This window comes from Haliaeetus albicilla, chromosome 13 (assembly GCF_947461875.1).
Source record: "Haliaeetus albicilla chromosome 13, bHalAlb1.1, whole genome shotgun sequence".
NCBI classification, from domain to species: domain Eukaryota; kingdom Metazoa; phylum Chordata; class Aves; order Accipitriformes; family Accipitridae; genus Haliaeetus; species Haliaeetus albicilla.
Genome location: NC_091495.1, coordinates 16,821,393 through 16,845,979, shown reverse-complemented (window position 1 = coordinate 16,845,979; position 24,587 = coordinate 16,821,393). Strand labels below are relative to the sequence as shown.

The window sequence follows — 24,587 nt, the reverse complement described above, 5'->3', positions numbered from 1 at the left end:
TATAATTACACATTAAAATATGTATTTGTTCTTTACAACATCACACACATTTTTTTTAGCATAATCTGATTTCTAACCTATGGCGGTGCTAAATAGAAAAAAAAAATGTATTTCTCTTCAATTCTGAACATGTCTATATTTTCCAAGAGCAATTCTTAGAAAATTGCAAGAGGTTATGTCTAAGGTCATATGGACCTACAACAGTGGATTTCTTTATGGTATGAAATAGAGATCTCAGAATTGCAAGTAATAAATATGATTTTGATAAGCACTTCTACACAGGAAAATAAGAAATTCCTAAAAAGTTTTCTGTGAAGCACCTTCCTCTTCATGTCCTGTATTACTCTATACTTATAAATAATATAAAAGGAGACTGATAACAGTAGCTTTATGTAAGCAAGCTTAGAAATCACACTCAGATAAGTGCTTTTGACCTAAATCTTGTAGCGCCTCGATCTGACATATAACCCCACAACTGTGAAATTCTGTATGAGATTTAGCAGTTTGAAGCTGCCAACTGACCCAGCCATAAAGCAGCCAGAGATAAGGATTTAAGGTACGATATGATACAATTAGACATTCACCTCCTATGTATTTCAGTCCATTTCAGTATTTAAACCACTTAAAAGTTGCAAGCTTTTTATTAAAATGTAAATGCTGGTGTGCCGTATATTTATAGGCAGCTAACAACAACAAGAAAAGACTCTCATAAATTAGATTTCTATGAATGAGAAGGGTAAACAGGAGATGCTTCTGCAAAACTCTTCTAGACGTGCAGAGATAAAGGATGGTTCTACCACACAAAATAATCAGATACAAAAATAGCTGTTCAGAAACAGCACACCTAAGGAGTACTTTAATCAAACATTTAGGTTACCTGCCAAAAGGACCATGATCTCTTCAAAATGCAATGCGGATTAAAGTGTTATCTAACACAAGCAGAAAACTAACCTTGGAGTGGAAGTTCGAAATGTGTTCATCATAATTTTCATGTCTTTGGATAGAGAAACCAGCTTTTTCAGCTAGATTGCAAAACTGGTTTAAAGTATTCCCTCGGAGTGGAGCAAATACCATTGCTTTTCCCTGGAACATTAAAAAGAGAATTTATACATTTTTAAAACTGGAAGAGAACCAGCTATAACATACACCTGAATAAGCTTTTAATATACTCAAGCTGGAAAAGTCAGTTGTTCTCTTGGTAAAATACTAAAATAGAGTGATACAAATAATTGTTCAAAATATGCAAGATTTCTGTGATTAAACAAATGCAAAATAGAAAGTAATAAATAAATATTTTCTTTAGAAAACTGCCAGCTGCCATACATCTGCTCCTTTTCATGTAATAATGGTGGCTATGAATTACCAAAATAAAACACAGAAAAAGCATACAAAACATACACTCAATGCAAAATCTATTTGTTAGCTCATGACCATGCAAAGACTGTAAATAATGATTTTCTTTTTTCACTCTCACACATAGAAGAGTACCTCCCATTTGCTGTCAGTGGAATTACAACAGTGTAAAACAAGGCAAAATGGGAGGGAAATCAGACCTGATTATTAATTTTTTAAAGATATTTTAAACTACCTGAGCAGTGCAACCAAATTTGACCTTAAATTGGTAAACTGCATTTAAAGCAGGACTTAATGTTCTTGCGTAGTAATTCTGGATCTTTCAAGACGATCAGGCCATTTATGATGCCTAGGCAATACATTATGGTCCATTAGCTAATTTTTTGTTCATTCTTCTGTATTTAAGAAAACAAAAATGACTGTACCTTAAACTGATAGATTTTAGACTCTGTGCAAAGTACAAGCCCCAAACCTAACCTACTTGATATAGCATCTCTTGAAATCTTATTTACAAAATTAATTCTAATTGGCTGAATACCGTGTTCTGTCACATGGAATGAAAACTGGTTGAAGAGCTGTAAACAAAGGTTAATATCAGCCAACAGCATATCACACCAAGGGCAGCCATGAAGTTTGCTGTGAGTTCTTGTGTTTAACTTCTATATTAATGAAAGCTAAGATTAATTTGTGAGGTGCTGTAATCAACCAAAGAGGCAAAAAATATTTTTAGGGATTTGAAAAAGTTGTAAAATGATAAGACATTGTAGGCGAATGTTTGGCTTGAGAAAATGCAATCTTGTATACCACAGGAAAAAAGTGATCAGAAGAGAGAATTTCAATGAGAACTCTGGAAAGTTACAATGCTGACACAGACAGTGTGGAGAATAGGGAACAAATCTGTGTGTTACAGCTCACACACACACACACTGAGACAACATGCAGTGAGGCAGCAATAAAAACTCTATGTCAGTATCTATGGTACTAATGTCTACTTAAAAGACTTCAATCATTAATACCACAGCACTCTATTTATTCTCACAATGCCTCTGTGAGATAGGGAAATACTGTTATCTTTCTCATGGGAAATTTAAGCACAAAGGAGACCTAGGGCAATATCCAAAGCAACTCACTTCTGTTCATTTCTGTAGCTATAACTTTAATTCTGTGGCTAACTATGAGGTACAAAGGGGTGTAACTCCCACCGAAGGCACTGGAATTCATTATGTAAATGTTAGATCTGAATATAGGCTCAGGTAGGGATGAAAAACATTAAACACAGGAAATTCACAATCAGTTTCCTCACATCTTTGGCATGCTTTAACGTCATCAGACAGAAGTGGGTAGCAAAGGGAGTCTTCAGCTGAGGATCCTCCTCCTGCTGCCATCTCATGCTCCCCAGAATGTTGTTCTGCAGAGACCCTTCCTGGCATAAGAAGGATGAGACTCCTCTGGAGTCCCTCATCATCACGGGCAGCTTCACAGAGAGGTCACTGTAATGGGAAACATGTCCCCCACTGTTCTTGTTTCAGCTGGAATAAAGTTGGTTTTCTTCTTAGTAGCTGGTGTAGAGCTGTATTTTGGATTTAGGATGAGAATAATGTTGATAACACACTGATGTTTTCAGTTGTTGCTGAGCAGTGCGTACACTAAGCCAAGGACTTTTCAGCTTCTCATGCTGCCCCATCAGTGGAGGCTGGGAGTGTGCAAGAAATTGGGAGGCGACACAGCCAGGACAGCTGACTCAAACAAGCCAAAGGGGTATTCTATACCATATGATGTCATGCCCAGCATATAAACTGGGGGGCGCTGGCTGGGGGACACCAGGGCTCAGAGACTGGCTGGGCATTGGTCAGCAGGTGGTGAGCAATTGTATTGTGCATCACTTGTTTTGTATATTCTATTATCATCATTATTATTAGTATTATTATTATCTCCTTCCTTTTTTGTCCTATTAAATTGTCTTTACTTCAACAGATGAGTTTTACTTTTTTTTCCCAATTCTCTCCCCCATTCCACTGAGGGGGGAGTGAGCAAGTGGCTGCATGGTGCTTATTCGTTGGCTGGGGTTAAACCACAACACCCACCCAGGGCTTACTGACCACACGATTCACGCAGGGACTTCAGGAATGGCTAAACCTCATGAATGGAGACTGCTGGAGGCCGCATGCCCTACATCGGCCACTGATCCAGCAGCTTCAATGAGGAAGCAATGCTCATACAACAGCACCCCCTTAGAGAATTCCATCTGGAGTCAGCAGTTCCTGTGGTCATTCCTTCTCATACTCTGTAGACTACTTCAAATTTAATTTGAAAGAGAAATACAGTAAAATAGAATGCAACATGGTATGAAATGTCTCTTAAAACCAGACTGATAATCTCGAAATAACTTCGAAAAAGGGGAATGGCCTTTTATGGAAATCACTACACAGTTACTTTTGGCCAGCTCTTTAGCTCGTGTAAAAACCCAATCATCTATTGAATTTAGTGTGTGTCTAAAACACCTGAGGATCTTGCCCTTGCTGACAAAAATCAAGAAATCACGATTAAGTTTAATACTACAATAATCTCCGCAAAACTGGCAGGTATTATGGAGGTACTGTGGTCAATTCTGGTCTATCATAATCTGGGTTTAAAGCACTTTCTTGTCAACTGCTTGATCTCTGTGATTCCGCTACCTGTTGTGGATCTGCATTCGTGTTTCTAATTTTAAAAAGTTTTTCATTTCTTAGTTGCTGTACAATAAAAAAATTAGACCAGTGGCCTGGATCTACACTTGATGGACTATCTCAAGGCTGTTTAATTCTAATTCAGAAGTGCCTCCCAGTTTAGGATGATGTTTAAAGTCCAAAATGGCCTTTCCCCAGCTGGGAAAATACTTCCAGTAAACTCATGAACAAAACACAAAGGAAAATGTCAGTTACAATAGTTCAAAGTGTCACTAAAATGCTGCAGTAAGATAATGGGACAGACGGTCACATTTTGGACATGACTATGACTAAGTTTACTCAACAATCATTATTAAATGCAGTCTTATTTGCTGGTACTAATCACGGCTCAATAGCATCCCATTGATTTCATTGGGGTTTTGAGTGGACAGGCCACAGAAGAATCAAAGCCTTCATAAAAAATGTTCTTAATTAGGGAAATACACAAACAAGCAACTGCTTATTCTGAGATTGAAATTAAAAGTATATTTTAATGATAGGAAAAAATAAAATGAAATGTTGGCAAATCAAGTAGCTTGTTTATAAGAGGAATAAAATATAGCCATTCAAGATAAATTTGGTTAATGTAAAATTTCAGTGCCTAATTCCTGGAATCGGTTTACAGGTGACATTTGCCTTTGTAACAAATTCAGATAGAAATCTTAGCCCCCAGTAACCATGTGAGCTGCTCATTTCTGGTCCTCTCTTCCTGTGCCAATACAACTGTCCATGAGGCCATACTATGGATCAGATGACTGAAATCACCAGAGTCCTGTTTCCAGGAAAACAAAAAGTTACCCAAAACACATCATTCTGTGCATAAGGATTCTAATAGCCACAGATAACATCCTTAATGAAAAAGGATATACTGCAGATACATTTATCCCTTTTTACACTAACAGTAAGAATAGATTACCTGTTCTGAATTTCTCCTTCAAGACAGCTTTGTAAGGATAACCATTATTTTCTGTTTACTCCACTTTTCCTTCTGGTTTTACTGGCTAATGCTTTCCCTGAACCCTTCTATCCTAGCTGCATGCTAGTTACACTTGAAAGATGTCTTACATCTAGATATGTCTTCAATTTGAGATCATTCCTCTATCAATTTGGCAAAGTATTACCAATAAGGAAATGTAACATCTAAATCTGAGACAACATAATTCATGTAGAAGGGTGAACTTAATCAAAGTAGTTTATGGGCACAAACTTGGGCACAAACTAATGCCCATAAACTATTCTTAATTATTGCAACTGGCAAATGAGTTCACTATTAATTTATATTTCCTTTAAAGACCAAAGTATAGTGCCATTTAGTAAAGTTTCTTCTGACGTTATCCTTAGATTTATAGAGGTTAACAGGAACAGTAAAAATAATAACTGTTTTGTTCTTGTAACTGAATCTTCTCTTGGGATCTCAAATGAGTATATGCTTTTATTTGGGTCTTTTAACCAATGAAAGCATATGCTTGAAGGCATCTCTGTTCAACATGTCCTTTTTGGACAAAAGAGCTCATTTTAGGTGTCTGTACTCCTAGCTTCCACCCCACATAATAGTTTGCTGTCCTCTTAGTTATGAATTACAATAATTTGCAAGGCCATGCTATAACTGGATATCCATCCATATAACCATCCATAAAGTGGATTAGGCAAATGACTTTAGTTAAAAAATACAGCTCGGACAGTGGTCCAAAACTGCAACAGAAATACCTGCAAGGAGCAAGAATTTCTTAAGCTAGCCTTCCTGATAAGAAATAGGAACGATGGCCTAAAATGCATAGCAAATAAGTACAGGCTATGCTATTAATCACAATATGCAGAAGCAAGCCGGACTAGGAAGACAGGCAACAAAAAGCCATCTTCCTTTACTCCATCTACATTCACAAAAGACTGTAGTTTATCTGCTCTGAAAAACAAAGGCATGTTCTGAATTTGAATTAGCTGACTGGAGTTAAAAAGCTACAAAGTCCAGCCAGTTTTGGCTTAAAGTCAGGTTAACAAATCCTAAATTGTCTAGAGATGGGAACTTGAGCTATGAACACTACTTAAAATTCAGGCTGCATTATTGTCATTGTTTTTTAAATCAAATTCTCTGGTTGAGCTAATCAGCCCAGGTAAAGAATGCATGTGTGTGTGTGCATATACAAATGTATGTGTGTACTCATGTTTTTGGCAATATAGACTACGAGACCATGACTAGCTATGAGCAGGAGACAAAGCAACTAACAGCTATTCCAGCTAGAGGCTCTAGCCGGGTCACAGTTACCAGGGCACCTCTTTATACACTTCTCTTCCTGCCACCCATACTCTTCTCCCCCAGTGCCCTTTCATTGAGCCAAGACAGTGGCCTATGGGGCTACCTGAAGAACCAGTTGCGAACATGCTGAAAAAACCCACAACTTTTTGCATTTTTTTTAAACTGGGATCAGCTTTGTGTTCCAGATCACCTCTTGTCCCCAAAATTATTGCACCCTGACAACTGATGGTACATCATGAAAGTCAGAATACACCACCCTGGGCAGGAGCTGCTTAACCTCCCCTTGCTGCCACTGACTGAAGTATCTGGGTGACCTTTTCCTCAGGGTGCTACATTTCTCCTGTCTTCCTGGCAGCCTTGCCCCACAGCTCATTAAAATAATTCAGTCTTAAGTAACTTGCCTTAGGTCACTCAGAAAAGTCTATGCTAGAACCAAGAATAGAAACCTGATGACTCTTAGCAAAGAATGGGATTACTTACATGACTAAAATGACTCAGTTTCTTAAGCCTTTGCACATTTGGGTCTTCTATTCCTTTTACAGAGAAAATCTTTTGTACAAAAAGTACAATACAATTTTTTAAATGAAGTTTGGAGAATGCACTGCTAACATGAAATACTTTTGTTTTGAAATGGAAAATTCACCTTACTGGAAGATTAGTATGTTAAGCATAAAAGGTAAAACTCCTGTTTCAAATTCCTACTTATAGCAATTACTTTACATGTTTTCTCATATTCTTATTTTGGTATCTTCTTTTAAAATATTTTTTTTTGAGATTCAAGTTTATTTGATTGGTATAAGTATATGCACATAACACCTTTGGGGTTTTTGCCTGTAGGTCTCTCTGATTTAACAGCCTAATAGATTGAGATTGGTAAAGTATTTCCTCAGTGACAATCACGTAGAACATGTAAGCATTTTATGAAGATCTTAATTTTGTTATGTTTTGTTATGTTCTAAAGCATAAAACATGTAAACACAGGGCTTACTTAATGGAAAAAAAAGTTTTAGGCTACAATATATGCATAAGGGTTTTGTTCATTTTATATGAACAGAAATGAAAAGAAAAAATATTCTTTCATAATAAATAAATACACAATGACAAAGGTTACAGTTGAAGGGATTACAAATGACAGAAGCCAACATAAAAACTTTCAATATCATAGTTTTACTTTAATATGAAGACATTATTATCAAAGGAAAATACTTGAGAAACGCTTTGATAAAAATAATCTCACGCTATCTTTGAAGCGGTTTCATTTATTTTACTACCCACTGTGTTCCTTATCAGAAGGCCAAGTATAAGAAGTTTCCTAGTTTATGATTAGGAAAGAATCTGATAGATTAGAAGACTCAATTGAAGTTGGACATAATAAGTATTAAAGTATTACATGACATTAATCCTGCCATTCCATTACTCTCTCAATCATTGTGCACAGACTAATTATTCTGAAGCCAGTGTTCAGGAGAAAATAGAAACATACTTACACTGGGTTGGAGTAATCTCTTTATTGCATCAACAAGGCCAGCTCTGTACTGGTCCAGAAACAGGCTGACATTGAGAAGAGAACAGAATCCAGATTAAAATGGGTTTTCAATTCTAATGATACTAATGCAGATAAGTACAAGGCTAATTACATATGTTTACACAATGCTGTAAAAGAGAAACTGTGGTCTACAGTTCTGTCCAGTCCAGGTACTTTTAAATATTAAAAAAATACATAAAACCAAATATAATCTAAACCAAAGCTAAAATAGCAGCATGAAACAGATCTTTACATAGCTGAAATTCACAAATCACATATGCTAGCTATTACAATACTACCATATCAGAAATCAGGATCAGTATACAAAGTTAACATTTTACATGCTTTTTTTTATACAAGGCTGGGGTGGAGTTTTTTAAAGTGTTTTCTATTGTATTTCAGGGGTTAACATTAAGGGTATTTTTTTTTCTTTTACCTTCACAGTTGTGGCATTAATTCATTATTATCGATTGTGCATATTTGTTCTATTTATGTATCTATCCCTATCTATCCCTATAAAGATTTACAAGGCCCTACCTCCTCTCTCCCTCAAACACTGTTCAAATACAATGACCCAGATCGTACAGAGTTGTCCTCTCTCAAGAGCGAAATCCTTCATCTCCAGCATGGGTCCCGCAAGGACAGCAGCAGAGTCAATTTTCCCATGCAATGTTGCCAACATGCTCAGTCCTATTTTGGTGTGATTACCTCATGATTTGAGGGGATAATTCATTCTTCATGCCTCTCAGTACCTTAATGTATATACTAATAGTGGCAACCAGGGTGCCAATCACTCTTGACTAGATATTTGTGGACATCTAGTTACTGTGGATGAGAGTGCATTTACAATGGTTAGTGAACAATCATCAGATAGCAACTGATGCCTTTCAGTCCTTACTACCAAGGGCTGCATTTATATTGGTGATTCAGATAAGAAACTCTATCAAGCAGGCCACAAATAATGTGATTCTTTCTTCATTATTTTTCATGCTTTCTCTGTAATAAAACTGCTTCCCAGCCTGTGTTAAGCTCAAGTTCCACACTACACAGCATTTTGTCCATTCTTTATGATTTTTTTCTATACTCCCCTTTCCTTTATTCTCAAACATCTCTTTCTGAAGAAATGTGGGCAATTTTTTTTTCCAGGTTTCAAATTTCTAAAAGAATACAAAGAATATATGAAAACACTGAAGAGAAAAAAGTGGTCTGCAACCACACACCAGTCATCAAGAACAGAATATGTGTGGATATTTAGGTAAGGACAATTCACAACTACCAAGGAGCATACAATATTACATATCATAGGGTCAAGTGGCTGTGTAACAGCTGTGAATTTTTGTTACTCAGAAAAAAAAAAAAAAGCCTATCAGAAAACTTGTCAGTGACCACATTTCATCAGTAAAAACTGGCAGAACCTCACGTTGTTGAGAAAATATGGTAGACTGGGTATCCATACATTTCTTAAAGAACATTTCACATAGTAGCATGACCTTTCGAATTTCTTCTCAAGATATCGAAGTACTAGCTAACAATTTCTCTGATAGACTGCCCACAAGAAAATTTAAACTTTAGCAATTGGCATGATGGCTGCCCCTCAGCCCTGATTAACCTTACTGGAAGAATCTTACTGCAAAAAATTCTTGTTTAAATTTAATTCATTGAAACAGCAGCTGATATCTCTGATATTGCCTGGGAATTTTAATCACATTCACCTCAGGTAGATCCCTATAGATACCATAAGACACTACTTCACCAGGAGCTTAGCCACCTGCAGAAGAGGTGGAATATAGTGCATGAGTTCTCTCCCAAAAGAATCGCTAAAAATAATTAATTTTCTTCAACATGAAACATTGCAAGCATGCACACATTGAAGACTTGCTGAGATCCTGCATAGCCAGAAGTACATTCCAAATGAAAAATGCACTTATTTTTATTTTTGAAAGTAGTGTCGTGGAAACACAATTTTGGGGCAGCTTACCAGTGCTAAAATTCCTTTTTCATGGACCTGCATACCATTCTCTCCTTTTACAATGAGATAGGGGCACAGCTGCTGCTACCAATCTTGTTCCTTTACAATGAGAGGACTACAGGCCTTTGTTCACCACAAACTGAGTGTCTGAGAACTTAAAATGGTTACATGACCTGCTAGATTAGACAACTTCAATAATACCTTTTCTGTCCAACCCCAACTGATATTTTGGTGATATGGGAGATAGATTCTTAGCCGTCTTAACTTAGGAAAGCAGATAACCTGGGACAATTGCCCTGGCTCTGCTCCTAAGTTGTCCCTGCCCTCCAAAAGGCCTGACCCTGGGAACAGGACCTACTTCAATTGAAAATAGTCTCCAATACTGCGATTTTCAGTCTGTTGCTCTGTGAGCCATGTACTCTGATCAGAGGGAGGAGAGAAGGCTGGAAGCAATGTTAATGCAATGCAGTGACTCCAGGGAACATCTCTATTCTCCCTCTGAGTTGGAGGACGCCTTGAATGAGGAAAATCCTGAAGAAATCGCTAGATAATCTGTGCTGCAGACAGGGCCAGCACAGGATTTGGCCCACGCAAGGAGATTTAGTCAAGCATTTTCTCTTACCAGTATAATTTGTATGACTAAATATTACCACAGCATACTGAAAATGTACCCAAGAGAATCCTTTAAAGCTCACAACAGCTCAGTGAAATTAAATAATGTATTGTTCTAAACCATTCACACTCAGTTCTCACACCTCAATCCAAATTTGGCTTAGCTCACCATTACTTTAGTGGTAATGTCTCATGTTTATGTAGTAAAGATGCTCTGAAATCAGTAACTCAGGACAGGAATAGCAAGGTTTCCTTGGGCCAGCAAGGAAGTTTTGGATCACAGCAGTAGAGAGGCAAGAACACAGCTGATGATTTGGCTTTTGCTTAGGCAGTGCTCTTAACCTGTGAAATCTGGATGAGCAGGCAGGCAATCTTGTCATCTCCCTCCTCTTGTTTTTTTTTTAATTTTACATTACCATTAAAACCAAAATGAAAGTTTATACCACAACTGTACAGAAGTAGCAGTAAGCCACAAGGAAACACATTTAAAAAAACAAGTAGATTCTCAGTTTGCTTCATGCTGATATCCTTTTATCTTGTGCCTTGCAACAAGGGGCATATACTTAAATTTTATGGGCTATGATGTGAACTTATTTTTCTTTTTGCATACTTTACAACTGGTAAGACAGCTTAGTTTACAGGTGTACTTCAGACATGACTACATTCATGTATAGTGCCTAACATATAAAGCCATTTATCTTTTTTGTTCGCCTTCAACTGCACGGCTGACATAAACTGAAAAACACCCTTACTTCTATGTCATCAGATTCCAATGCACTTGAAAGTGTCTGCAAGAAATCAGGCTTAAAGCAAATAATAAATTTAAACTGAAGAAGGACAGAGATCTTACTGCATTCCTGCAAAAAGATTCTTTATATTAAATGAAATATCCTAATGGAGACAAAATTGACATATTTTAAGATATTTAAAGAATACTTTCAGTTTAGTTCTACATTCCTGGTGAATCCACAGCTCCCCATGACTTCAGCAAAAATCTCAGCAGTGAAAGTAATGTGGGATAGCTCCCCTGGCCTCTGTTGTGCAAATACTTATGCATGTGCCAGACTTTAAGCGTATAATCAGTCTAAGTAAAGTGGGATATTATGCATTTCCAAAATGATATCAGGATCTAGACCTTATACTGTCTCTAGATTAAAATTATTTGTGAAAACTTGTTTCACAAGAATGTGAAAAACAAAGATTTTTCTACTGACTCAGTCTACTGGCCTTGACTCTCTCCTTGGATTAAAAATCTCAGCAACTTTTTTCTTAATAAAGAAAAGGATATATGCTTCCTTTTAAATAATCAGAAAACTGAGGCTCTCAAGAGCTTTGGAAGAGTTCTGGTTTTGGCCTGTCCATACAGGCACCTGTAATTTCTCCTCCTCTATTCATAGGCACTCTTACAATTCCAGCACCTGCATGACTTTATATCCACAAGTGTAGGTCAAGTGAAAGACTAAAATTCTGGCAGACCCCACCTTGCCTTAAAATTCCCCCTCAAAAACATGAGGTGAGTGGATATGCTTTAAAGTTTCCATTATTTCAGTATTTTTTCCAGTATATCCTTCTTCCAGGTGTGGACTCACCAAGATTATTTTTTTCCTTATTTTATCTCAGAGTTGACATTTTACAAATTATTTCGGAACTGCTGAACCATGAAACTATTTTTATTGTCAAAATCCTGAATGGTTAAATAATGACTAGCTTTCGCAGTTTGCTTCTTATTTATTTTATAATCTAGTTGAGCTACCAAATTTAGCTGTTAACTAATAGACTGTCTGTTCTGGGAAATAACTTATTTTCCATTCCTGCACACAAGGTTTATGAAAGTCTGACTGTAAATATATGAATATAAACATATCGCTGCTTGTTGTAGTCATGTGCATTTTTACTTGAACCTCCATGTAGATTTGGAATATGTTTATGAACAGAGCTTGTTTTCATGTAAATGGGATCAAGCAGTTCCACTGGTTAGCTATTCAGAGAATCAGACAATATCACCCTTGCTGGAAATACTTCAATAAAAATTTATCCATGTACCTAATATTTGAACTCGGATTTTTTGCTTTCTAGTCCTCTGTTCTAATCTCAGATTTTATTGACTGACAATGAACTATATGATGGTGTTAAACTAAATGCAATCTATTCTATCTGTTTTTATCGCTGCATACTTCAAGTTTCAGCCGAGGAGCTATAAGAAAAGAGATATTTTTTCTTCCTTTTCAATGGCAGCCCAAAAAATTCAGAGAGCAAAAATCCTGCCAATAGTTCTCAAGCTGATTCTGTATCTCAGAAGAGAAATACATGAAAATGAAAAGAAGATTCGAGTTTGATACAGCATGGAACATTTTTTTCCCCAGCCTTTTCATGTACCAGAAAACCTGGTGTCCATAACTAAAAGAATGATTTCTAAAAGAAACAAACAATAAAGGGATTTTCATGCTTATTAAACTACATATATGGGCACTTGCAATAAGAAAATAGAGAGAATTTGTGAATAAAACCACGTACTTTAAACTAACCTGCACACTTCTATTTATTTTTGAGAAATCTATAAATATTTATACACCTACCTGCATCTTAAGTGCTTCAAAATAAATGTACAAAATGCAGGGATTGCAAATGCATTATGTATTTTACCTGTCATGTTTGATTCTTTGTTTCCTAAAGAAACTACGCTATTTCCAAACAGATTGGGAGGAGTATTAGGCAAGAATATTACTGAAAAAAACCAGCTTAAGTCTTGCTCCACTCTGCTGTACTCCCAGCACAAATAGGATGACATGGTGTGAGTATCAAGAATACAAGAGATGGCACAGCCAGGTTGTTTTGATATTTGTGTGAAGAACAAATTTAACTCTAAATCTCTTGGCAAGACCTTGCTTCACCCACATAATCTGGAGAACATCCATATGCGAGCCCTGTCTAAGCCTCCGAGAAGACTGCTGCCCTCCTGCTCATGTCCGCCAGCATTCTGATCTGACTTTCATACTTAATCTGATCTAATCCTGTCCAGCATTAACTTCATCTGTGCAATGAAACCTGGAGTATCCATTCTAATATTTGGTGAGGAAGGCATTTACTAAATTACTTGCTGAAATCATATGGTGTTGTTTAGCTCCTTATTTTAATCAGATGATGCATCTCTGAGGCACATTATCAGCGATTAGTTAGAAACCCTTCTCTGTCCTTTTTGGGAACAAAGAACTTTTCTGAAATTAAATGCTAAGAGAGATGAAGCACTGTTGCATTCTGTTAACAAACAGGTATTAGAAAAAAGAAGAAAGATAACTAAACACACTTTCTCCAGTGCTATACAAACCCAGTAGCTTTTCTGAAATAAGAAGGGTTTGCTTAAACAGCAAAATATCAAAGAAAAAAAAAAAGCTTTAGAGGAATATTTTATCAGAAGTCACTTAAAAAGAACATTGTTTAAAAAGACAATAGACAGCTTCATTCTTCCCTTTGCCTTTTTCCTTTAACTATTTCTTTGTAAGGTACAGAAATCTGCTGAACTGAGCTGTGCTAGGAAGTCCCTGTTTTCAGAATTTGTCTCTCACAACAGTTATGTGCAATAAAAATATAAACAGCCTTTTCTTGGACATTTAAAGAGTCAAGAGCAAATATCCATGAAGGAAAGAGAGATTCATTTACAAACATCTATTCTCCTAAATGAAATTTGCACATCTCTTTTTACACTGTTGCCATTTATATAACACAATTAATAATAATGTACCATTTTTAAAGTTAGCATGCAGTAAATATAGCACAGCACAATTCTGCAAATCCAGTATCAGAAAAGGGTTGTGTCAATAATCAAATCTATTTGCATAAATTATTAAACAATATACCATATTGTAACATGTAGCTACCTTTTCATAAATTAAGTGCTGTACTCTTTTTTTATTAAGAATTCTCTTATAATTAACGTGTGCCTGTGTAAATAATATAAAGCCTATGTCTACAAATTTTTCTGTCAAATTGATTTAAGAAACAGAATGTGATGGGGGGAAACAAGGTCTTGAAAATCTTTTTTTCCTCGGAAAGATTTTCCGGGGAGCAAAAAATATATCCCCTTATATCAATAGTCAGATCTTTCCTAAGAAGTAAGCTAATTGAGCTGTTTGTGTTGATAAACTCCCTTTTCTCCAGACTGTTCCTCACTGAGCCATAATTATTTGCAATTTGCCTAAGTCGTCCATTTACTGATACGTCAAGCATGAAACAGAGGCAATTCCAGAAAATGGAAATGCTTCTCAAAATCAATCTTTGGGAAATAATGTGGTAGAAGTTACTGTGTGATAGAAGACTACCTTATAACTGTCACATGGAGATGAATATTAATTTGTTGAGGTTAAGGTGGCTTTGTGCTTCATTTGTTGACTTTGCTTAGCCATCAGCAAGCAGCACAGTACAATTACTCCAGCAAAGCTATTTTTCTAACATGAGTTTTATGATTTTTATGTACTTACCAGTCAGCACACATAACAATGTCAAAATGTCCTTCCAGTTGAGAGACATCTGTCTCATTATCCCATCGTAAAATGCTAGAGGAAAAAAAGATTAAAAAAAAAAAAAGAAAAGAAAAAAGGACTTATATTTTTCATCTTGAGATTTTTGAAGTATTAATATTATTCTTATGTGACACAGAAGTTTTTTAAAAAGTACACACTCGTTACTTTCAAAGATGAATGTAGAAATATTATTCTGTACATTTTTAAGGTTTTAAATCTCAAAGCTAAAGAGCTATTTTTTATTATAACAGAAAGGCAATCCACACAGGTTCTGATGAGTGGATCACCAACAAATATGCATTTCTGAATTAGTGGCACATGTATGGCTTCAGATTTTTACCCCTTAACACCACTGCATGAGGAAGTGAAGTCAAAGTATCGACAATCTGAACGAAACACAAATTTGCAGAAGAGATGTGAATTCATGGATCTGTGTTACATCTGGCAGGCAAGTCAGTTGTGTTTCTCACTGATGAAGTGAGCATTCACTTGGGCTGGAGGGAGGAGGGACAGGGTGAAAAAACGCCAAGCTTAACTTCAATGCCAGCTATGTTGCCTCAGGCAAGCTTAAAAATACAGCAATGCTGACTCTGTCAACACCTATTCTCTCATAGGTGGTTAAGTTATTTAATTCTAAGGTACCCAATAGTAGGCAAAAATGCACACATGTACAAAGTTCTTCTTTGTTTATAAATGCTGCCGATTCATGAAGCTGCCATGAAGAATTTCAGTACTTTGCTCCCATTTGAAAACCAGGAACTAGTATTGGAATTTCCTGCATACTTAAAATATCATTACCCCAAAGATTTGAAGCTGCATTTCTATTTCTAGACTATTTTTAAAAAAAGACTCTACCCTACTTTTACATTTCCTGGTTATTTCTAATAGAAAGTAGATAAATATTTATGGCAAAAGCACTTGTGGGGGAAGGGTCTAATCTGATCTTGTCAGGTTGTGCATGCTTATCTCAGTTTTGTGTGAGTCTTGACCAAATAGACCCTTTAGTCTTCCCGCAGCTATAATCTACTTCTGGTTAAAAGCCATCTCCATTCACATCCTACTCCTAATATTTAACTGAGGATCAGTTATAATGTGTTCATTCAGAAATGTTCTCTAAGTATACAGGCAAAAAAAGGAAATTTTATACATCGACTATACTATAGGCAAAAAAGGCTCATAAATATGTAGATAGATAGATATAGACCCATAAAGAATTAAGGTACCACAATATGCATGTACCTGTGCACAGACACAAAATTTGAGAGAGAATGCTTTTAAAACATGGAAATTATGAAAAGAGAGGCCCAGTTGGTTGGGAGAGCTTTGATTATGTGGGGCTCAGTGTAACTGAACAGATCAGGACTCATTAGCCCATTTGCCCTCCTGGAATTTACTGTGACAATCCAAAGAGAGAAAAGAGTAGATTAATTTAATTTTTCCCCCTCAAATTGAAAGTAATCCAGATTTTAGAAGCCTAGGTAGCTTTGCACACTGGCACGCAGCAGGCATCCAGTAGTGGAAAGTGACAAAGGAGAGTTCTCACTCTCAGCTGCTGGCTGCCTGCTGGCTACCAGCGGCTTTTTCAACCCTGTTTCCGTGGAAACTTAGGTTAGAATGGTGAACATTAGGTAAAGGTAAGTTTTGCGGGTTTAAAGCACGCACTCTAATACTTCAAGAATCCTGAAGCAAAACTGGAAATTGGTAGATGAACTGCGAGCCTTAAAAGGCCACCCTTGGTTCTCATTGCTACAGAAACAGAGATCTGATCAGTACCTCTATAGGGATTTGAATTATGGGGTTTTTAACCCATATATTTACTATACTTCACATGTGCAGGTCGGAAGGCAGCACAGGTGCCTCCTCCTGGAAAAAAACCCAAACCACTCCCTCATGTTACCGTCAGGTTCCCACAGAGCATCCAAAATACAGCATTTTTCTGTGCACACCTACTGTAGGCACAAAGGAGTTTGTGTGGGTAAGTAAAAGCTCAGAAACCAAAATGCTAAGCAAAATACAGAATCAACAAGTTGCCAGGAGCATGAGCAGTGGTGCAATGTGACTGGCATGTGTGCTGTTAGAGGAGTGAGCTAAGGGCCCACATCCAGCCATAAGCCAGTCTTCCTTCATCTTCCTGATTTAGCACCAGGGCTGCTCTTGGTGGCTAGCTTCAGTACAGTTGCATTCCTGAAGACATGGTAATTATGCAAAGGCCAATGATAAAACTTACACACAAGATTCTCAAAATCAACTTTGCCATAAATTTTCAAAAGGTACAGGAAAATCATTGTTCCTGTGGGGAAATAACCACGTAAACTAAAGATAATTTCTATAAAATAAATACCAACAGGACTCATTCTGATCTCACTCAGGATGTATGCACACTGGTGGGACAGATGCAACTACAAGCTGTATATATTTGTCCATTCTATCTTTAGCCAAGTGCAAGTATGACTAGTAAGGGAAGTGCAGCTAGGGTACGTGAAGCTCAACACGGCTGCAACCTCCAAAACTGTTTTGGTAGCTAACTCTGGGCTACCGTACCTACACTGTTATCCATTTAATGTTTCCACAAATTTGCATGAGCTGCAATCAAACATCTGCACCTGCACCCGTAAAGCAGACATGCCCCTGCGTATCAGGGAATCAGATACAATTCTGCTCAGAGTCAGCGTTATTACATCATCATTAACACTGATGTCAGAATTAGCCTGATTCTGAATCAGAATCAGCTATTTTGAATTCTAATGCTAACGAAAGTAGTAAATCAGAGTCAGGATGTATATAAATACCATCAACTAGCCATACAAGTTCTTGGAATCCAAACACAATTCCTGAGTGTGAAGGACAAAAGAATCCACTGATATTGCAAAACAACTCTGAGAAAGGTAAAGATGTGTATATGTGTATCTAAATGCACATATCTATACATAGTAAGGGGGTGAGGAACAATAATTTTTTCAGGGATTATTGAGGATGTGACTCTAGGACTTAGTGGTCAGACCTGAAAGAAATACTGAAGGCACCAGGAAGTAAGGGCTGATTGCATTTCCATTTAAAGAAAAGCACTCCTAGGAAATCCAGGGAAGTGTTAGCAACAGAAGTCTGAAAATCTCAGTCTTTATGAAGTTTCCTTAAAAAAAAATAGACATAAGTGTAAAAATACCATACCACAAAAAGTCTTTTAAATCACCAGTATCATGTTGAGTACCAACATGAAAAAAAATGCAAGCCTTGTTAATCTTTTCCTCTTTGTTCCCTTTCCAGTGATGCTAAATTAGTGGACATAAACCACTTTTTTTCTGAAGCCATTTTTTTTCCAGCAAAATAAGAAGTTTTAAAGCTATAATATTTTTATGTCTTTCTTTTGAGGGAAGACACTACAGTACTACTAACAGCTGAAACTATTTTGTAAATTTGAAAAATGTCCTTTACTCTGTATTTCTCTCCAAGCCCACTCTTGACATTATTTTGCACTGGCAGGTTTAGTTTCTTGCAATTGAAAATGGGCAACTTAGTTTCAGCAGAAAAGGGTCTGAAACCCACTGTGTCCTGGTTTGGGTTGGGATTGAGCCAATTTCCTTTCCAGTAGCTGGTATAGTGTTGTGTTTTGGATTTAGTGTGAGAACAATGTTGATAACACACTGATGTTTTCAGCTGTTGTTAAGTAGTGCTTATCCTAAATTAAGGATTTTTCAGTTTCCCATGCTCTGCCAGTGAGCAGGTGCACAAGGAGTTGGGAAGGGACACAGCTGGGACAGCTGACCCCAACCGACCAAAGGGATATTCCAGACCATATGATGTCATGCTCAGCATATAAAGTTGGGGGAAGAAGGAAGAAGGGGGGACGTTTGGAGTGATGGTGTTTGTCTTCCCAAGTAACCGTTAGGCGTGATGGAGCCCTGCTTTCCGGAGATGGCTGAACACCTGCCTGCCGATGGGAAGTGGTGAATGGATTCCTTGTTTTTATTTGCTTGTGTGCGCAGCTTTTGCTTTACCTATTAAACTGTCTTTATCTCAGCCCACGAGTTTTCTCACATTTAGTCTTCCGATTCTCCCCCCTATGCCACCGTGGGGGGGGAGTGAGTGAGTGGCTGCGTGGTGCTTGGTTGCCGGCTGACACCATGACACCACTGGAAATATAAAACAGTTTGGGAGCTTTTTTTGGCTACAACAAGAACATTAAAAAATGAAATAGGGTGTGAGTGAAAAACACTACTGCACTGTTCAGCTACTACTTAGGTTAAACTGATGGTGGCTGAAACTTGGTACCCACTAATGGCTGCTTTATGGCCTGTATCAAATGAAGGAAAAGTACCCACGTCACAAACCTATTACTATAATTAGTAATCCTGATGGTAGTCCTAGCAAAAAGGACAAGGACTGAATGAGCTATGGAGAATGAACTATCCTCTCACATGATGAGGTGGCTTTTCTAGGTCAGGGACAAAGCATACTATGAAAATAGTCTGAGAAAATATGTACTGATGCTTTAGTTTCCTAGGCTGTCAACCTTACACCATTCTAAAGCAAGAAATTCATTAAAAAAACCCCAAACAACACACAACACAAACAAAGCATTTTCTTTCTTTTTTTTCCCCTGATTTATCTTTTCAATTGACAAGCAAGCCAGAAAATGCAATTAGGTTAAGATAAAAAGAATTATAACGGCAACAGAACAAAAAGAGCAACTAAGCAAATAGAGACTTTAAGTACTACCAATGTATTCCCAAATATCCCCTTGTATTTAAAAGAAAAAAAACCCACAACAAAATAGCAAATGTTGCAGGGATAGTTACAGCAGCCAAGGCTGCACTTCCCCTCTACAGTAATTCTAATTTATGGAGGATAGCCTGACAAATGTCGACACTCGTTTCCATACACTGGTAAAGTATCTCAGCAATCTACAACAAAAGACCTGATTTTACCAGGTTTTTATTTCTCATGCAAAATTCCTCATTACTATTATTATTCAACTTCTGTTATTCAGTGTTTGTCTTCCTAGTGGGTCTAGGCAGGTAACTTACATGAGAAAAAGCAGGTTAAGTCTCTGATTGTTAAAACTTGAAACATTTCCAAGTACCTCTGAAATGTTCTTCTGATGAATGGCATAGGCTAGAGTAGCTCTCAAGTTAGCAGAAAAGTAGTTGTGCAGATAAAGACAAAAAATCAAAATTAGAAGAAAGGACAAAAGACACAAAAGCCTTACTTGCTTCAAAATGTATTAGCAGGTTTAATAAAGATAAAAAAAATTGTCCCGTTTAGCAGATGAACAGCTACCAAGAACTCCTATCTACCCAGCTCTTCTTTTCATAGTTTAATTTAGGCTTCAATCTTTAAAAAGCATTATCATTGGTAAGTATACAGGTTCAGGTAAAAGATTTTGTCTGGGGGTTTATATGACCTTTTCTATGACATTAACGAAGCAAGTTCATTAACACATTAACAAAAGGCATCATCAGAATGTTTCTCCACACCTTGATCTTTGTTTGAGATTTCTCAGTTTTGTATAAAGATCAAGAAGATGGTTTTTAATTTAGCAACAGATGCAATGTGTATGCCTATCACTACAGCTCCTCTGGGGGGTCTTGCAAATTTGCCTACTATCATTTCCCCATCTTTCTCGTTATAGTCTCATTAGGTTGCTCTTATTTCTCCACCTTCTTTCACCTTCTGCCTTTCTTACCTTCACTGCTTCACTTTGCTTTATATTCTTATCCATTATCTCATTCCCTACAGTGCATACCTGGCTTGAAGGGACCAAGGTTAAATTTTCAACCACAGGTACCCAACATCAATCATTCTCCTTTTCCTCTCACATTCCTAAGCAGTTTGAATGTGATATTTACAATTGCCGATGGACATTTCCCTCTAAGAATCTCCTTGCAGGTTTTGGCAATTTCCACATAATTTATCTACTCTTGTCAAAGTATACTGATGATTTTTCTCAGATAGGCTCAAAATCTGCACTTTATCCTCATTCTCCTGGACCTTTCTTCTCTCTTCAGCCAAGGAAAATCTTGCTACTCATTAGAATTTTTAACTCCATTATTTTCTGTTTGGGTTTTTTAAATTGTCTCTTCCATTTTTCAAAGTGCTTTGCTAAAGATTGTCTTCAAACCTTTCCCACATTTCTGGTAATTTCACAATGTCCCACCTCAACCTCTTCTTCCTCTGAAATTTACTTCTGGGCTATCTCATCCATAAAAGCTAAACCCCACTACCCACTTCTCTACTTCACACTGTGTATCCAGACTCACAACTCAGTATTTTCACAGCCTCAGTGAGTGAGAAGCTCATCACCTCTAAAGTACAACAAAACATTGTTGTTACCACCTTTTCTTGATCCCTTTGGACATAATCATTAATTCCAGTTTGTAATCTAGACTTAGCTTAGACATTCCTCTATATTTGCATACCTCAGCTCTGTCCAGATTTTGCTTATTCCCTCTGCATAGCATCTCTAAGAAGTTTCTTATCTACCCACTCAACTTAAACTCTTGACCATGTCATCATCACTTAAATCTTAACATCACAATACTGTTCTCTCTGCTCTTGGAAAATGCAGTCTTGCCCTATTAATATTTACTCAGTAGGCTGCTGCAAAGATTGTTTTTCTTGCCTACAACCCTGACCTTGTCACCTTTCTCTTTGTACTTCTCCAGGTTGCAAGTCGTCTTTTCCAAATGCTTCACAACAGTTCACTTTCCTACTTTTTATCTCTCATTCAATATCGAAAGGACAAGTCCCTTCTTTAATCAGCCCTAATGTCAGTCTACCATCTTCCACTTAACTTTTCAAGCAAGCACCTTTACAATTTTTTTCCACTATGTTATCCACGAACATTCACAAACTTACTCCATCATCCTTGAAACTCTCCTTTAAAATAGTGCCTATAAAAACTGAAAAAAGGCTAGGCTGCTCTTGTGCCTCCAAATCTGTCTATCATGCTGACTACACTTACCTTCGTCAACCTTCCTCACCATATCTATCTCTGGTCTTAGACCATAGATTCTCTAACACAAACTGCCTTTTTGCTCTGTGTTTATACAATGCCTGGTACAACAATTCATGATGAAACCTCATCACATTAATGTGGTAATACAAAAGAAGAAAAAACACCAAAACCAACTATGGGTCCCTTCTAACTTGAGATATTCTATGAGTCTATCTAGGCTTTACTGTCTAAAAGTTCCTTTTTAAAAGTATATGATGAAGTTACATGCTTCCCTTATTCGGAGAACATATTTTCTTTCTCTTATTCTGTACAACATATTTTGCTAAAATTCAGATGGGCACATTACAGTTTTGTCTTCAAAAATAACAGTCCTAACGCTTAAACATTTGCTGCATATGAAAAGCTACTAAATTTCTGGGACATAATAAATACACTACATGTAAATACAACTGTTGCAGAATAAAGTTTTCCATTTTGTAGACACACCACAACCCAGCATTCAGCACAAGTGTGGCTATTTTTTTAAAAGAAGTCAGAATACCATGTATAAAAATGTTATTACTGAAAAAATACCACTGGTGTTTGTGAATTTGCTTTTTCGCATCCTTCCTCTACATCAATGCAGTCTAAATCAGTCTTTAAGAGACTGACTACTGTTTTTAGCAAAGTTCGTGTAGTACCTTATGCACAAAATGGATGGTTCTCACATCAGACTGATACGGTATAAAAAAATACATCACTTCAAAATGCAAGACAGAGTAAGCACATGTGGCACAACCATACTGGTAGGATCAGTAAATGAAAGCTTTGTTAAAGTTAGTTTTGTGTAAAAATATGAGGGAAGAGAAGACAGTTTCTTGCTCTATGGAAAATAGTCTATCCATGAATATGGGGAGGATAATCAAGAGAACAAGAAGAAAAAACAAAGAATGTGAAGTGAACCAGGCAGATCCAGAAGGACTGAATGGGAGGAAAAATTAAAAACAGAAGAGAAGATGTAATTCACAGGTGCTTAAATTCTGAGGGCAGATGGGACCACAATAAACATTCAAGATTTCAAATTTCTGTATCAAGCCCATATATCTCAGGAAATTAATACACATGTTTCAGAAAGATATCCAACTTGATTTAAACACATTCATTGCTTAAGAAACTACCCCTTCCCATGGAAAGATGTTCTAATGTATTAACATTGTCAAATCTCATTTTTTTTCTAGACTGAATTTGTCTAGCTTCAATTTCTACATCTTATTAGGTACTTGTAAGCTAGATTAAAGAGTGATCTTCTATTAAAGATTTTTTTTTCCCACATGAGACTTTGCGATCAAAATCAATTCATTTCTTAACAATCAAGTCATTTCTTTGACAAGTTAAGTAAACAGAGCTCTTTAATTCTCTCATTTCCACACCCTAATTCATTCTTCTGCCTCCTTCCTGAACCCCATTCATTTTCAGTATCCTTGGTTAACATTTGAATAACTAAATATTAATTGAATATTAATGAAATAAACAAAGATAACACTGTAAGCATCATTTTGTCATAATTTAAAGTTTGTCCCAGCTTTCCTATGTCTGTGGCAAAGATCAGCTGAGAGTGCCTGTGAAGGAGAGAGCCTACTGAAAGTGTGTAAAATATACTTGATGACTGCCTATTAAGTCAGAACCAAGGTAGACAAGGCAGGGTAGACAAAGTTACAACGGTACCAACATGAACCAGTGAACTATGTAAAAGTTGGCTAAAAAGATGGATACACAAAAGACCATAGGAATAAACCAAACAATCTTCGACTCTAACATCTCATGGACATTTTCCTTTAAAACCCTGGGAAGAAAGATGTAAGTTTTCTCACATCAGTGGTCTCCACCTAGTCTTTCTGTCCAGTCCAAGAGAGTACAAGAGGAATAGTTTTACCAAAAGCATGTTTTTTAACCTAAGAGGAGACCATCATAAAATAGCCAAGGATTTGAGCAAGAATTATTTAAAATAATGCAATGCTATACTTCTAGCTAGCACCTAGCTTTTCTCCCTCTTCTTCCAAACACCTAGAAATTTCTCTACAAAGCTTGCTAACTTTTAAATTTTTTCTCTTTATATATTTTTGTCTGGTCACATAAAGAAGATAGACAAAACTGCAATGCAATTTAAAATAAATTGCAACTTTATTAGGTCAACACAATGGGATGAAATACACAAATAGGAGAGGCTTGGAAGTTGGTGAATGTCAGCTGGTAGGCCAAATGGTAAAGAAGGTTATTAGAAAGAAGATGTCATTCCTCCAAAAGTTGAAGTCACACCCAGATGAAGAAAGGATCACAAACTTGTAAAATTAAATATAATAATAAAATTAGGCAGGCCAAAAATGAGTGTACTCCTTCTTTTGTTCTAAATCTTCCTGCCAGCTAATAATCAGGATATAGAATGAGCACTCACAGAGGATAACATTTCAGAGAGGTGAAATTAATATTCTTTGCATTGGTGTTTACTGCAGAAGAAACTGAAGACAATTTCACCACAGGAGCCTTTTTTGATATGTCTTCTGTAAAAGGAAGTCCTGCTTTATAAACCTTAAGCTCTTCAAAGGTGTCAATGAGTATTCAGATAAGGGTGATCTGGGTAGTGCAGGCTGCTTCTGATTCCAGAAGGTTATTGGCAAAGACTCTCACCAACAACATTTAAGGAAAGTAGACAGCCACTGG

At 36.8% G+C, this 24,587-nt stretch overlaps 1 protein-coding gene across 2 annotated transcripts in view; it reads right to left on the bottom strand.

The window, feature by feature from the left end:
* Window positions 1–24,587, bottom strand: part of CAMKMT (calmodulin-lysine N-methyltransferase) — a 228,544-nt gene that overhangs the window by 10,896 nt on the left and 193,061 nt on the right. For both annotated transcript variants that reach the window (XR_011327480.1, XM_069800297.1), the window contains 3 exons: window positions 14,894–14,968; window positions 7,800–7,863; window positions 952–1,083 (listed from right to left, as the gene is read on the bottom strand). Coding sequence is in view for 1 of the 2 variants with exons in the window: in XM_069800297.1 (XP_069656398.1) it covers window positions 952–1,083; window positions 7,800–7,863; window positions 14,894–14,968 (271 nt within the window). In the remaining variant the exon portion in view is untranslated. The remainder of the gene's footprint in view (window positions 1–951; window positions 1,084–7,799; window positions 7,864–14,893; window positions 14,969–24,587) is intronic.